The sequence below is a fragment of the Arachis stenosperma genome, chromosome 2 (genome assembly GCF_014773155.1).
Source record: "Arachis stenosperma cultivar V10309 chromosome 2, arast.V10309.gnm1.PFL2, whole genome shotgun sequence".
Lineage (NCBI taxonomy): Eukaryota > Viridiplantae > Streptophyta > Magnoliopsida > Fabales > Fabaceae > Arachis > Arachis stenosperma.
The window spans coordinates 102,671,076-102,686,136 of NC_080378.1; the positions used below are offsets into that span (position 1 = coordinate 102,671,076).

Genomic DNA, 15,061 nt, shown 5'->3' on the forward strand with positions numbered 1-15,061 from the left:
CATTCTGCTCTATGCACTCATGCACCATCCTCCCTGTCTCTATGTCTCCCAAATTTGTGCAAGCCGAGATCACACTCACCATGGTAACCTCATCTAGCCTCACCTCAGTATGCCTCATCTCCCAAAACAACTCCAACGCTTCCTGTGGAAGCTGGCCTGGGAATACGCGGATAACATTGTGGTCCACGAGACTACATCCCTCTCAGGCATTTCATCAAACACCCGTCGCACAATAAAAAATCAGTAAATCAGTAAATCAGAGACTTCACAGAGCTAGAAGCTTCAATAAATGAGTAATTCAGTTCACACTTCAGCGACTTCACAGTTCACAGAGCTTCGCAGAATCAAACATCAACAATGGTTCAATCATAGTTAATAAAAAATTTACCTAGAAGCTAGAAGAAGCCTTCAAACGGGCTTCGAACTGGGACAATGGTTGCGGAGAACAGAGCATGCAAGAGGGAGATAAAGAGATCGAGTGACCAAGACAAGGAGCAGTAGTGGAGTACCTTCGAACGGGCTTCGAACTGGGATAATGGTTGCGGAGAACAGAGCTAGTGCCGGCGGCGGCGTGGCTGCGCGACGAAGGAAGGTTGCGATGGCTGCGCAATGGAAGGGAAGGTTGATATCGATGGCTGCAATGCGATGGAGGGAAGGTGAGCGAGCAGACGGTTGCTGTTGGAGGGAACGACGGCGGCGGCACGAGGCAGTGGCTGGACGGAGGTAAGGGACGACCAGGAGCTAGGGCTAAGTGCAGAGGATGGAGATTGAGTGTGAGAGAGGTAGAGGCGTTCTGGAGTGGAGGAATCTGGATCTGGGCATCGAGGATGGACTTAGGGCTAAGTACAGCAGCTGAAACGGCAACGTTTCATTCCCCATTCAAAAACCGGTCGGGTCACGGTTCGGTTCGACCGACCGGTTCTCGACCGATTCACCGGTTCAATTCCGGTCTTTAAAATTTGCGGTTTTGATATTTGTCCGAGTCGTTTTCCTCTGCAGTTCACGGTTTAACCGGTTCGATCGGCCAGTCCGAATCGGTTCAGGACCTTGGGTTTAACACAAGTTGGAAGTCGAAGGGTTGTTCAAATATCAGCAGTATTCATGTTTTTCTTCTCTATATTAGGTATATTAGGTGTTACATCTTTTCACTCACTCACATGCATTACTCTATATTAAAATGACAATCAATTTGTGTTTTAGACTTTTAGCTAATAGCGTCCTGATCTATAGAAAAATTTGGAGTGGTTCTTGCTTCGATCCCATTGTCAATTATAGCAGCTGTTAATATTTGGTCATGGCCCTATTCATATTCGCTCCATTGCTATATGTATTCATCTATATCACCTTAAACACTCTCTATATTTGAGTTGGAATGAGGTTTATATTAGCTATTAGAAGAAGGTTAGAGCATTAAGTAATTTCAATACTTTTCTATTACTATTGCCGCCGCTGTCATTCTCAATCTCTTCATATGAGAACTATGATGACGATGAGGATGAAAATGACACTGAGGATTATAGATGATATTTTTAATATGGTTGAATAATGCATAGAAGATTATAGCTGATGTATCAATATATTTGTGCTTATGTTTTGAATTTACTCGCTTGTTTTTAGTATTTTTCTTCTAGTTTGATAATATGACGAACTTGTTTATTTTTTTGAAATACTATAAATGTTCTAATATAAGTTAGCTGAAAATTAGATGAAAATTTGTTTTGATTAAATTTATATTTATTTTGTATAAAAACAAATTTATTTTGCAATGAAAAAATCTAAAAAGAACTTTGTTTTATCTTACCGACAGATTTACAAACGACAAATTCATTTGTATATAAATTGTAAATGCTTTTCTAGGTTCAAAATACCGACAAACAATTTGTCGTTTTTAGTGAAGTGAATGAGACGATTACTAAAGAAAAATATGTTGGTAATAAAGAAAAATTTGTTGGTAAATTATCTACCGAAAAATTATTACCGATGAGGCTTTACCAATGAACAAAATCTATCGGTACTTCCGTTAGTGACTGAAAATTCATCAGTAATAAAGACTAAATTTATCTATAAATTCGTCTGTAATAAACAATTTTTTAATAGTGTATCTACATTATACATTTAAGAGTAGAGATGTCAATAGAATTCATTAACATGGATATTTGTGAAGATATCTAAAAACTAAGATAGAAACAAGGACAAAAATACCAAGTAAATGATTAAATTAGTCATTAAAAGATTATCTGTTCTCTAAATTGGTCTCCAAAAGATTTTATCATCAAACTCATATTTTTCAAAGATTTTAAGTTAAATCATGTTGGTCCTTTTATCACTTTCTTGACACCATAAAAAATTTGTTAATATGACTCGTCAAGTTACATTACAACACATATACACCTAGTAATCTTAATTGGCTAATAACACAATAAATTTATAAACTAGATCAAATCAATTTTAAATTGAGAAATTTCAATGTCTCAGTTTTTTTTTTTCAATTAAGTTTTGATTTGTTCTAATTTCATAAATTTATCATGTTAATAGTCAATTAGAATTTTTAGATATATGTTATAATATCTTTTAACGTGTCATATTAGTAAATTTTGACGCCGTTCATAAAAAAAGTGACCAAAAGATTGATATGATTAAACTAAAATATTCAAAAGACGAATTTGATTGAAAAAATTTTAAAAACCAATTTAAAGAATAAATAATTTTTTAGAGACGAATTTAATTATTTACTTCAAAAATATCCGAGAGAATGGAGATATGAATAAAGATTTTCTGATGGAGAATTTTAAAGTGGTGACGAAGACTTTATTTCCCATAATCTAAAAATTTCGCCTTAAAGATAATATAATTAAAGTAAAAAAAGGTATATATATAATTAAGGTAGGAAAAAAATCATACAATAATATTCAGATAATAGCCCAATTTTTATGACAAACATACTAATACTTGAAAATTAGAAAGCACTTTAAATAGAAATTTTTCAGCATCTACATGTTTTTTTTATAGTCAAAATTGTATTACATATTTTATTTAAAATTTGAGTATTTGACATTTATTAATTTTTATTATATATTGCTAAATTAATATACTTTTTATTTGATTGAATAATTTCGATGGAACGACCATGCTTTTTACGAAAATAAAAAAATAATACTTTAAAAATATTCTATTAAAATTGCTGTTAGTTATGGAAATAAGAATTAAAAAAAATTTAAAATATAAAGTAGAGAGTGGAATTGTCCTCCTATCTTCGCTCTTCTATGTTGTCCTCCATAATTATTAAAACCGAACTCGTCATGTTATTGGATCGTACTCGTAGAGATGCACTTAAGTGAAAAGGAAGGGGCACTTGCTCCCACTAAAAATTTGAAAACAAATTAATAAATATATATAAATTAATATATTTTACTCCTATTATTATATTATCTTTATCCCATTAAAATTTATGTTAAAAAATAATATTATTAAATTTAATATAACATAATATTTATCTTATTATAAATATCAAAATTAAAAATAAATAAATAAATTTAATATTAATAAATATTGATAATATATTTTTTAAAATTAGCCAAGTAATTAACTACTAAGCTAAAACTTAATTTTCTAAACATAAGTAAAATTATTAGTTTTATTTAAAAAAAAATTAGTTAAGATAAGAAAGAATATTATTTATCTATTAATTAATATTTTTTAAATTAATAATACATCAAAATTAAATTTAAAAATATGTATACAATATGATATTTAATTATTTTAAAATAAAGAAAGAAAACTATTTCAATTAATTTTTTATTATTTTGAATTAATATATTTTTCAGTTTTTATATATATGTCTAATATATATTTTTGGATACTTATATATAATTTTAGTTTCAAAATATAAATATATCAATATTTAACAAAATTTATTTTAGTATATTTTTGTCCTAAAATTAAAATTTATTTTCTCGGTTTGTCACTGGTTATTTGTTCTATCGATAGGTCACAGATTGAACCGGTTAATCCAGATATAATTATATAATTATATAAAATTTAATTTAATTTTTTTATTTTCATAATAAATATCTTTTTGTTAATTATTATTTTTAAATTTTAATAACTTATTAATTAATTTATATTTATTATACTCTTCAAGTATTTATAAATTTATATTTATTATATTCTTTAAGTATTTATAAAAAAATAAAAATAACAATCATAGAAAAAATATATTATGGTTAATATTTTTTTTAATTTTAAAATTTAATTTAATTCTATTTACGTAATACATTTAATAAAAAAAATCATGTATAAAAAAAGAGAAATGCTACTTGGCGTTTAAATTTTTAACCTTTAGTCAATCTTTTAATTTAAATATAATAGAGAGAAAATGCTAAACCAAAGAAAACCCTAGTACCAGAGAGAGTACATGAGAGTACGTGAAATAGAGAATAGGGAGAGCAGGAGAGACTATTCCGAGGGTGGCACATAGCGAGGCAGCCGGCTATGCCGGCGGAAGCAATAAGGGGGAGAGCAGAGGGGGCATGCATCAGGTGAAAAGGAAGGGATTAAAGGAGACGGTAACAATACTCAAAGTCAGTGGATATCGTTCAGAGATAAAGTTGTTGGTGCCTCAGCAAGGAGAGCTTTGGAGGTTGCTGATTCTCTTGATGGGGGATAAGTTGGCTACAGTAGTTGGTAAGCAAGGCGATTCGGAGATACCAATTGTGACGTTCACTGAAGAAGCAAAAGAGATATTGGCAGAGCCTGTGATCAAAGTTCTTGGAAAAAATTTTAGCTATACGGGATCACGCACAGGCTTAAAGGCGTCTGGAGAAACAAAGGAGGATATGAGGTACTAGATGTAGGTTTTGGTTATTTCTTAGTCAAATTTGATCTCTTGGAGGATAGAGAGAAAGTTCTCCTTGGAGGACCATGGATGATTACTGGTAGTTATGTTGCGGTTAAACCTTGGAGTTCTTCATTCAGACCTTGTGAAAACACTTTTGGGTCTACCATGGTTTGGATAAGAATCACAAGTTTAAACATTAACTATTATCAAGAGAGAGCCATGAAAATGATTGCGTCAGCTGTAGATAAATCGATCCGCATCGACTTAGCCACCAAGTCTGCAGAAAGGAAAAAGTATGCAAGAGCATGTGTGCAAATTAACTTGGGACTTTCAGTTATAAAAAAAATTCAAGTTAATGGTCATATGTATGACATAGAATATAAGCACTTGAATTTAATTTGTGAAAAATGTAACTGCTTTGCGCATGTAACAAGAGAATGTGCGAAAGAGAACAACAATGGCTTTGGGAAGGAAAGCACGGTGAAGGAGAAAAATTTGTCGTCATTGTTTTTTGTGGATAACAACGAGAAAACGGTAGAAGGTAGTCAAATCCCAATAAAAAATCAAAATTTATCTTTTGAATTTAGAATTAATGCCAAATCAATTCCAATTATGGAGAAGCATGGTGCAACAGGTCTTGTGCATGATAATTTGCAAGACTCGTGCATGGAAAAGGATACTCGTGCAAAAGAGGGTGAAGGTCTTGTGCATGATAATTTGCAAGACTCGCGCATGGAAAGGGATACTCGTGCAAAAGAGGGTGAATGGGTTACAGTTAGTAGAAAGGGCAAGGAAAAAGTGGGTAAAGGCCCCAATGTGGTGCCAAAAAAGCCAATGTAGCAATATGCTCCAATTTGGTGAGTAAAAAATTTTCTTTTGGGTCTAATAACATGCATGCTGGTTCCTCATCAAATGCAAAGGTGAAGTCCTTATCAAATGCAAAGGTGGGGCCTAAGGAAAAGAAGGATCCTCCATCCACGCTTGGCTCTTTGGGAATAACTCAGGTGGCTTTCAAGGATCAGAGTACTCCCTTTTTTAAAGCAGGGCACAAAAGGCAACGTCCTATTTCGCTTCAAAACTCACCTATTGAAGCATTGTCAATGGATTTTCGAGTACAAAAAGAGCTTGACAAAGTTAGTGCAACAACGAATTTGGAGAACTAACCTCCACAGAAGAATGATGGTTCTGCGGTGCAAGTCCACGAGAAGACACTTGGAGACAGGGGTCCATCAACGTGAGGTAGAATGATTAAACATTTCAATTATTTAATTTATTTTTTATGGATTGTGACCATTTAAATATTACTAGTTGGAATGTTAGGGGGCGTCAAATAAGATGTCTCGGGTGCACTGTAAGGAGTTGGTACGAAAATTTCAACCAACTTTTTTTTATTTTGGTGGAAACTCATATTGGGTTTGAAACTATGAAAGACTTTTGGGGGAGATTAGGCTATTATCCTGTAGGGATTGTAGATGCTGTTGGACACAAGGGAGAAATTTGGTTCCTCTCTGCTAATTTAAAATTTTCTTGTAAAATTCTTTGGGCTATGAATCAACGTGTAACTTTGGAAATTGATGGTGGTGGGCGAAGATGGATCTGTAGTGCAGTTTATGGCAGCCCTCAAGCCACTAATAGAGTAGAATTATAGAGTCATCTACTTGATATTGGTTTGTGCATTCAGGACCTGTGGGTGGTGGTTGGAGATTTTAATGATATTTTGAGTGTTCATGAGGTGAAGGGGGTAATTTCTATTCGAATCGCAGTAATATCTTTGCAAGTACTCTAGATTCTTGTGGGTTTTTTGATCTGACAACCTCTGGAAGACGGTTTACTTGGTTCCGTAAAATTTAAGGAAACAAAGAAATTGCAAAGAGATTGGATAGAGCTTGCTGCACTACAGAATGGCGCCTTCTTTTTCCAGAAGCTTTTGTTGAAGTTCTCAGCCGTTCCCACTCTGATCATTATCCCCTACTTATCTGATGTCAAGGAGTTCCTATCAAGAAAGAAAACCGGCCTTTTAGATTCCAAGCGGCATGGGCAACGCATCCTAATTACAAGGCCATTGTTCAAAAATCTTGGGATAGTACAGACTTTGGCATTCATAGAAAGTTGCTGGGGGTCCAAGAAGCTTCGTTGGAATTCAACTCTACAGTCTTCAGCAATATTTTTATTAAAAAGAGGGAATTGGAAGGTTATTTGAATCGTATTCAACGAAAAATGGAAGCTGACGATGATCCGATTCTGAAGCACAAAGAGGAAGAATTGAGAGCTGAGTATAATATATTTTTGGCCCAGGAAGAAATGCTTTGGTACCAGAAGTCAAGAGATCAATGGGTTCGGTATGGTGATAGAAATACTAGCTTTTTCCATATGCAAATCATCCTTAGAAGAAAATCTAACAAGGTTCATGGGTTGCTGGTCAGTGATGGGTCTTGGTCTGATGATCCGGAAGTTTTGCAAAGGGAGGTTGTTCATTTCTTCAAAAATATTTTTTATTCTACTGAGCCTGTTGAGGTTAATTGCATGGGAGAAATTCCTATGCCAGCTCTTAGCCAGGATGCTTGTGATAATTTGTCTAAACTAGTAACAATGTTGGAGGTTAAAGAAGCTCTGGATAATATGAGCTCATTCAAAGCTCCTGGGTCGGATAGTTTTCAAGTTTTTTTCTTCAAGGAATATTCGGATGTGGTGGGTCATGAGGTATGGCGTACTGTTCAGAAAGTATTCTTAGGGGAGACGTTAATCCATTCCTTGTTGGAAACTTTGATTGTTCTTATCCCTAAGTGCGACCCTCCAACTAGATTAAAGGATTTTCGGCCAATAAGCCTTTGTAATGTAATTTATAAGCTAGTGACTAAAGTGTTGGTTGATAGATTACGACCATTTTTGGATGAGATTGTTAGCCCAACTCAGGGAGGGTTTATTCATGGTAGAGGAGCACCTGATAATATTATTGTCGCCCAAGAAGTTCTTCACTTTCTTAAGCGGACAAAGTCTATAAAAAGAGCTATGGCTTTTAAGATTGATTTAGAAAAGGCTTATGATAGAGTTGATTGGAATTTTCTTGAGCACACTCTTGAATCTTTTGGCTTTCCTTCTCAAATTATTCGGCTTGTAATAAATTGTGTTCAGGCCTCAAATCTTTCTATCCTTTGGAATGGGAATAGATTGGATAGCTTCCAACTTCGCAGAGGGCTCAGGCAAGGAGATCCAATTTCTCCTTATTTATTTGTTTTGTGCATGGAGAGATTGGCGTGCTTCATTTCAAAACAAGTTGACGAGGGTATTTGGGATGGTGTGGCTATTTCTAGAGGGGGACCTAGAGTTTCTCACTTGATGTTTGCAGATGATCTCCTCCTTTTTTGTAAAGTGAAGAAAAGTCAAGTTTAGAATATTGTGCACACCTTGGAGTTATTCTGTAAAGCTTTAGGTATGAAGGTTAACATTGAAAAATCTAAAGCTATTTGTTCTAGAAATATCTCTAATAGAAGGAAGAAAATGTTGTCTGGTGTTTCTCATATTCCCTTTACTAGTGACCTAGGCAAATACTTGGGGGTGAACCTTAATCATCCTCGAGCTGCTAGATCTATTTTTTCGGACTCTTTAGAGAAGATCAAGAATAGGTTGGCTAGTTGGAAAGGTTGGCTCCTTAACAGAACAGGCAGGCTTTGCTTAATTAAATCTGTTGCTTCTTCTCTTCCTATTTATCAGATGCAAGTGACTCTTTTTCCTACTTCGATTTGTCAAAAGATTGATTCTGTACTTAAACCATTCTTGTGGAAGGGAAAGGTGGGGGAGCGTTGCTTAAATTTGGTCAAGTGGAGCAAAGTTGTCACTCTAAGAAAATATGGAGGCTTGGAAATTAGAGATACCCAATGTGTAAATTTTGCTTTACTCGGAAAGCTTGTTTGGCAATTACTGCATCATAAAGATAAGTTTTGGGTAAGAATTATGTTGGCAAAATATTTATCTGGGAGTTCTTGCTTTTCACCCAATTTTTCTAATAATGTTTCAAGCACTTGGCGGGCAATTTATAAGACAATAGAAAAGCTTCGTGATGGTTTTGATTGGTGTACAGGCAGGATGTCTCAATCCTTTTGGTATCATGCTTGGCGACCATGTGGAACGCTAGCTCCTTTGGTTCCTTTTGTGCACATTTCTGATTCTCACTTGAAGTTAGAAGATGTCTGGCACCATGGGTATTGGTGGTGGGATATTCTTTGCACAATTATTCCGGAAGAAGTTAAACTTGATTTGATGCTCTTTGATCCTATCAAGCAGGCAGGAGATAAAACAGGTTAGTTTTGGACAAACTCAAATACTCTCACCTACTCGACTAAAAGCGGGTATGAATGGCTATTGAAGAAGAAATTTGGCTGGAATGATAATGAAAATTGGCTTTGGTTTTGGCGATTGAGAATACCGGAGAAGATAAAGTGTTTGCTCCGGCTTTGTCTCAACAACGGAGTTTTCACAGCTAGTTACCGCTTTCAAAGAGGTCTTGCTACTTCTGATTTTTGTCAGAGATATTATCTTGCTCAAGAGGATATTAACCACTGCTTTAGGACTTGCCAAAAAGCTCGTCAGATTTGGATTAGCTTAAATTTGGGAATGACCGCTGAGGACTCTAGTTTGGATTTTGTGTCTTGGATTCGTTCTAACCTCAACAAAAATGAGTTTCTCTTTGCAGCGGCCTTTTGATGGATTTGGAGGGATAGGAACAATGGCATCTTCCATCAAGAGGATCCATGGAGTAAGGAGAAAATTGTTCACTTGGTTAAACATGCTGCTCGAGATTTCTCTAATGTTGTTACCAACCAAAAATATATTATTCCTTCTTCTTTGAAATATAACTGGGAACCACCTCCAATGAATGTTTGTAAAGTGAACTGCGATGCAAGCGTTTTTGAAAATGAGCAATTAGCTGGCTTTGATATATTATTAGAGACAGCATGGGAATTTGGATAAAAGGTTATTCTGCCAGTATACCTCTTTCTAGTGTTCTCTGTTGTGAGCTTCATGCTATTTGGAGAGGGCTTGTTATGGTTTGGGATTGCGAGTGCAAAGAGGTCATCTGTGAAACTGATAATCTTGATGCGTTTCTTCTTGTTTCGCGAGGCACAACCAGCATGATTAGGAATGACTCTGATCTGCTTGACAAAATCAAAGAGATGCTCCAGCGCAATTGGACAGCTACTTTAGTTCTCATCCAGTGCACAGCAAACAGAGCGGCTGATTTAATAGCTAAGACTACTGCTTTAAACAAACAGGTGTATCTAGAGTGGTTACTGCAACCTAATAATTTAGACATTATTATTAGACAGGAGTGCTACTCTTTCTCTTAAATCTTTTTTCTTTGTGTTATGTTCAGTCACAAAAAAAATCTTTTAATTTAAATAATATTATTTAATTAATTTAAATATCCACTTTTATAGGAAGTTATTTGTTTTTATTTGAAGTTACTTATTTTTTAGTTTCTCTCTCTTCTAAAAGCTAAATAATAGACAATTTTTTAAAGACACTAAAAAAAAAAAGTTTTCTAATTTAACTAGATCTGATCAAGTTTCATTTATATTCCACCTTGTTCGGTTGCACGTGGACCAAACGGGTTGGGTACAGAGCTCACCGGAGTAAAGAGGTTGTGGGGAACTGGTCCTGGATGGATGCTGGTATGGAGGCTTCTCCGGGTCGTCGAGTTGAGGAAGTGGTAGGGCCACCTGCAAGGACTCCAACGTTCAAGTCAATGTCCATATAAAAGGCGGTTATTAGGAGTAGTAGGGTAAGTGACGTACTTCTGAGGAGGGGTAGGTCCCTCCCCTCTTATAGTCCGTACTCGGGTGAGTCCGATCAGGTCCACCTTCCTAAAAATTTCTGCTAACTATTCAGGCTCTACATGGTAAGGAGGAAAAACGTGTTCCCTCTCGATTCGGGTAATGTGACTGTCGAGTCGGCCGCTCGAACTTGGGTCCGGGTCGGTGGTAGGTCGGGCCGAAATATACCTATTAAAAAAAAAAACTTAAATCAAAATACTTAATAGTATAATGATACATTTATACAAAATTTTTATCTTAAGCACACATAATAGAAATCTAAACAGTCAAGTCAAATCTCAGTTTAAATCGCATTTTATCGAATTTGACTAAATTTAATTGGATTAATTATTCAACTGATTCAAATGGTAATCCAATTCGAATTAGTGACCAATCTCACCGACTGAATAAGACCGAGTTTGATATCTATGTTGTGATCCATTCTTAAATGATACTTTATATTGGTTTTAATCATTTTTGAATCGGTTAAATGAATTCGTAGCAAAAAAATTAACAAATTGATCAATATTTTTTTATATACTAGACAAACAATCGAACGAAACAATGACGGTAAACTAGAATTTGATCAAATTGCTTGAGGCAGAAAACAGAAAACACAAATGGTATTAATAAACTTTGTTTTCGTCTAGCACGAAGACATGTTAGATTATGTTGTTTTGGCAGAGTTGTATGCTATTTTTTTTTTTTCGGTGAGGTGTTGTATGCTATGTTTTGATTGGTCCCTTTGCACTCTAGTCCTAATGGCAATGTCAAAAGAAGTATGGTATTCAGAGTCACCGATCAAACCAATATTGATATTTTTCTCACTCTGTGGATCAAGTTTGTAACAAACTTTTCAACATATATATATATATATATATATATATATATATATTACACCGCCAAATATTTTAAGATTAATGAATTGTTATTTAAATAATACAAGAGAGAATTAATTATGTTGAATAATGTAATGATATTTAAGTGGAATAGTCGATGATATTTTTTTTTTTTCAGTTGTAAAGGGAATGATATTCCTTCTAAATAAACTTGTCAGTGTTTTTTTTTTTTTTGTCAAGTAAATTGGACAACTCTAATCCTAAATATCACAACATACTTACACTATACACAACACTTAAAGATTTATATTTAATACTTGATGTACTCACCAAGATTTAACCCCAAATACAAGAGACATATAATTTAACCAGTTGAACTAGGCTCTAACTGTAAATTTATAAGTGCTTAACTACCCTTCAATCTCCCAGAAAAAAATAAATTAAAAATAAAACGGCCTTTTGATCAATTGGGCTCCATTTCTACAATGAATTTTCTGGGCAAAGCCCATCAGATATTTATCTTAAAAATTTAGAAGAACAAATTCAAACAACACCCAAAAAAGTATCTGACCCATACCAAAACAAAGTTGCCAGACCAAAAAAAAAAATACAAATTAAGCAAAAGCAGAAAGGAAACATATGCTTAGATAAGCGAATTTTTTGTGTCCAAGACAGACGAGAGGTACAAAATGACATAATGTCATGGATATTTAAATTTTTACATTAATAATAAGTAAAAACTTATCTCCAACAATATTGAAGGAGGACATGTATTTGATCCGCTTGTTAAAATAATGGATGGATAGGACTAATTCTATGTTAAACAGATAAGAGTACTCAAAAAGTGCTTCACCAACAGATAGATCCTCCAATTTTCGTATAGAAACTAGAATGCTCCAGCATCCTCCACGTGTCAAGACATGTGTTCCATTCCCACAACCTTACTAATCTCTCTGGACTCTACTAGACACTCTTGCCACGTGTCAGACACCTAACACATGCAAAAACTCCCGCTATATATAAATAAGCAAGAACCCTCATCTCAAAATACTCATAATCAGAGATCCATAAAAATATATTAAGAAAAAACAGAGAACAAAAATCAAGCAAAATTGTGTTGTAACTATGGCTAGTGATGGCAGTGGAGAATTCAAATTGGTATCACCAACAATAAACAATGAAGGAAGGCTACCAAGGCACCATACTGATGAAGGCCAAGGGGCAAAAAAGAACATTTCCCCTCCTCTAGAGTGGTACAACCTGCCAGAGGGGACAAAATCTCTCGCAGTGGTTGTTGAGGATATCGATGCACCCGACCCAGATGGGCCCATTGTTCCGTGGACCCATTGGGTCGTGGTGAACATCCCACCTACAGTTAAGGGCTTGCCAGAAGGATTTTCCGGCAAGGAAGAGGAAATGGGTGGGGATTACAAAGGGATTAAGGAAGGGAATAATGATTGGAAGGTTCCTGGCTGGCGTGGACCTAGGTTACCCACACATGGCCATAGGTTCCAATTTAAACTATATGCTTTGGATGATGAGCTAAATCTTGGTAACAAGGTATGTGTAGTGATTTTAATTTTGATGTTATTTATTGGTTACATATATATGTGCTTTTGATTTTATTATAACTTGAATATAATTACATGCTAATTAATATGCATTAAGAGTAAATTAGTTCAAAATATCTTCTAATATGTGACTTGTTCACTCAAGGAATAGATTATTATGTGAGAACGAAGTTGATGATCATATTTGATTTGATTTGATTTTGTGAATTGGTTAATAACAGGTGACAAAGGAGAAAACGTTGGAAGCCATTGAAGGGCATGTGCTAGGAGAAGCGGTTTTGATGGCTAAATTCTGATTATATGATCCTGGAAACTTTAATTTAGTTGCGTGTTTGTTTACCATCACTTCCTATGACTAATGTACGATTTTGAAGTGTGACAGTAATCATTATATGATATTCCCTAAATTGTCCTAATACAGCAACTTATGTACACTCCGTTTTACACGTTCTTTTTAGATTCTTTAATTAAGACATATCATCACAACACTAATTAAGTACCCGCATAGGTACGTAACTATATATTATTGTTTCAAACAAAGGATTTTGTGGTACGAAATTTTTTAAGAAGAGGGCGAGGACAAAATCAACTGAAGCTAATCTTTCAGTTGCATACATATACACCGAGGTAGGGGTGGCAGAACTCTCCGAGGCGCGGATCTTTGTGGGGACTAATGTTCTGAAAATTGAACTGGATCAGGTCGGTCTGATCGGTTTAATTATAAATTAAAGACATAAACGATTTGGTCTAATGTTTAAAACCGAAAATTATAAAACCGGATGTGAACAGTTGTTCTGAATGGGGATTTAACTATAGGGAATTATCTTCAGGGACGGGAGACAATTTTTTCGAATCAGACGTGAGGACTCGAGCGGGATCTTCGTTCCGTATTCGTTTGATTCCCAAAACTCAATATATATATATATATAAATTTAAAATTAAAGATCCGTATTCGTTTGATTCCCAAAACTCAATATATATATATATAAATTTAAAATTTTTAATTTTTTGCATAATTCTTTTTCAATTTAAATATATTCTATATTTCATTCAATCTTTTTGCAGTTATTTTTTCGTCTTTTTTTTTCTCACTATCGTCATATCTCATCGTATCGTCACACTTCACTGTGTCATCATCCTTAACGTGTCGTCTTTTTTATGTGGCATTTTTTTTACCTCTGTCGTTGTGTCTATTCTCTTTTCTATTGTCACGTCTCCTATCTCGTCCATTGTTTTATTTTCTGGTTTACTATTACATTTTTTTACTATATCTTTTCAAAAAGGTTATCATTTTATTGTTTAGATTTTTTTGTATAAAATTTTGTTGTTTTTATATAGAATAAATATTTACATTTCTATTCATATAAAAATTAATAATTAATTAAAAGTACCAAATAAATGAAAAATTAATCTCTACAAAAAATGGAATCTTATGAAAAATGAAGATAAAGAGTAATATTTTTCAACGACAAAAAAACAAAAATGAGGTCGGGGAATAAATCCTGAGACGGAAATAAAGAGCAAAAAAATATTTTTCGCTCTCGTCCTATCTCATTGATCGACATCCCTACATCGAAGATATTTATTCATTTGAATAAACATTATTCCAATTCTTCATCAAGAAGTTCTAAAATTCTAAATTGACGTTTTAATCCTTATTTTTAATTTTTATGAGCGTTAGCTAGATTAGTCCTTTTTTTCATTTATTTTAAAGATGGGTATTTGTTTTGTAAGAAATATTTTTTGAGATATAATTATTTTATAATAAAATTTATTTGTTTAAATATGCATATTAAAATTTTGATTAAAAATAATAGAGATTAATGTCTCGAGAATTTCTAGTCAATAAAAATTTATTAGAAATTAAAACGTTTGATTTAAAATGTGTTTTGGGATTAAGTATATATCTATTATTGGTACTTTAATTTATATATACGATGGTTTAATTATTACAAGCTTTTCAATATTATTGAGTGAACAAATTAAAAGTAATTACAGTATTAT

General features: G+C 33.9%; 1 protein-coding gene across 1 annotated transcript; it reads left to right on the forward strand.

Annotated features, from left to right (window-relative positions):
* Window positions 1–12,552: 12,552 nt before the first annotated feature.
* LOC130962188 (uncharacterized) lies at window positions 12,553–13,473 on the forward strand. Its single transcript, XM_057888317.1, has 2 exons — window positions 12,553–13,046; window positions 13,279–13,473. Exons 1-2 carry the CDS (start codon window positions 12,612–12,614, stop codon window positions 13,351–13,353), a joined length of 510 nt encoding a protein of 169 aa, XP_057744300.1. The 5' UTR covers window positions 12,553–12,611; the 3' UTR covers window positions 13,354–13,473.
* Window positions 13,474–15,061: the final 1,588 nt, after the last annotated feature.

Bases quoted from the DNA above. Each gene is read 5' to 3' on its own strand.
- LOC130962188 (XM_057888317.1), top strand. From the start codon at position 12,612: ATGGCTAGTGATGGCAGTGGAGAATTCAAATTGGTATCACCAACAATA. The intron at 13,047-13,278 runs GTATGTGTAGTG...GGTTAATAACAG, and splicing joins AGCTAAATCTTGGTAACAAG to GTGACAAAGGAGAAAACGTT.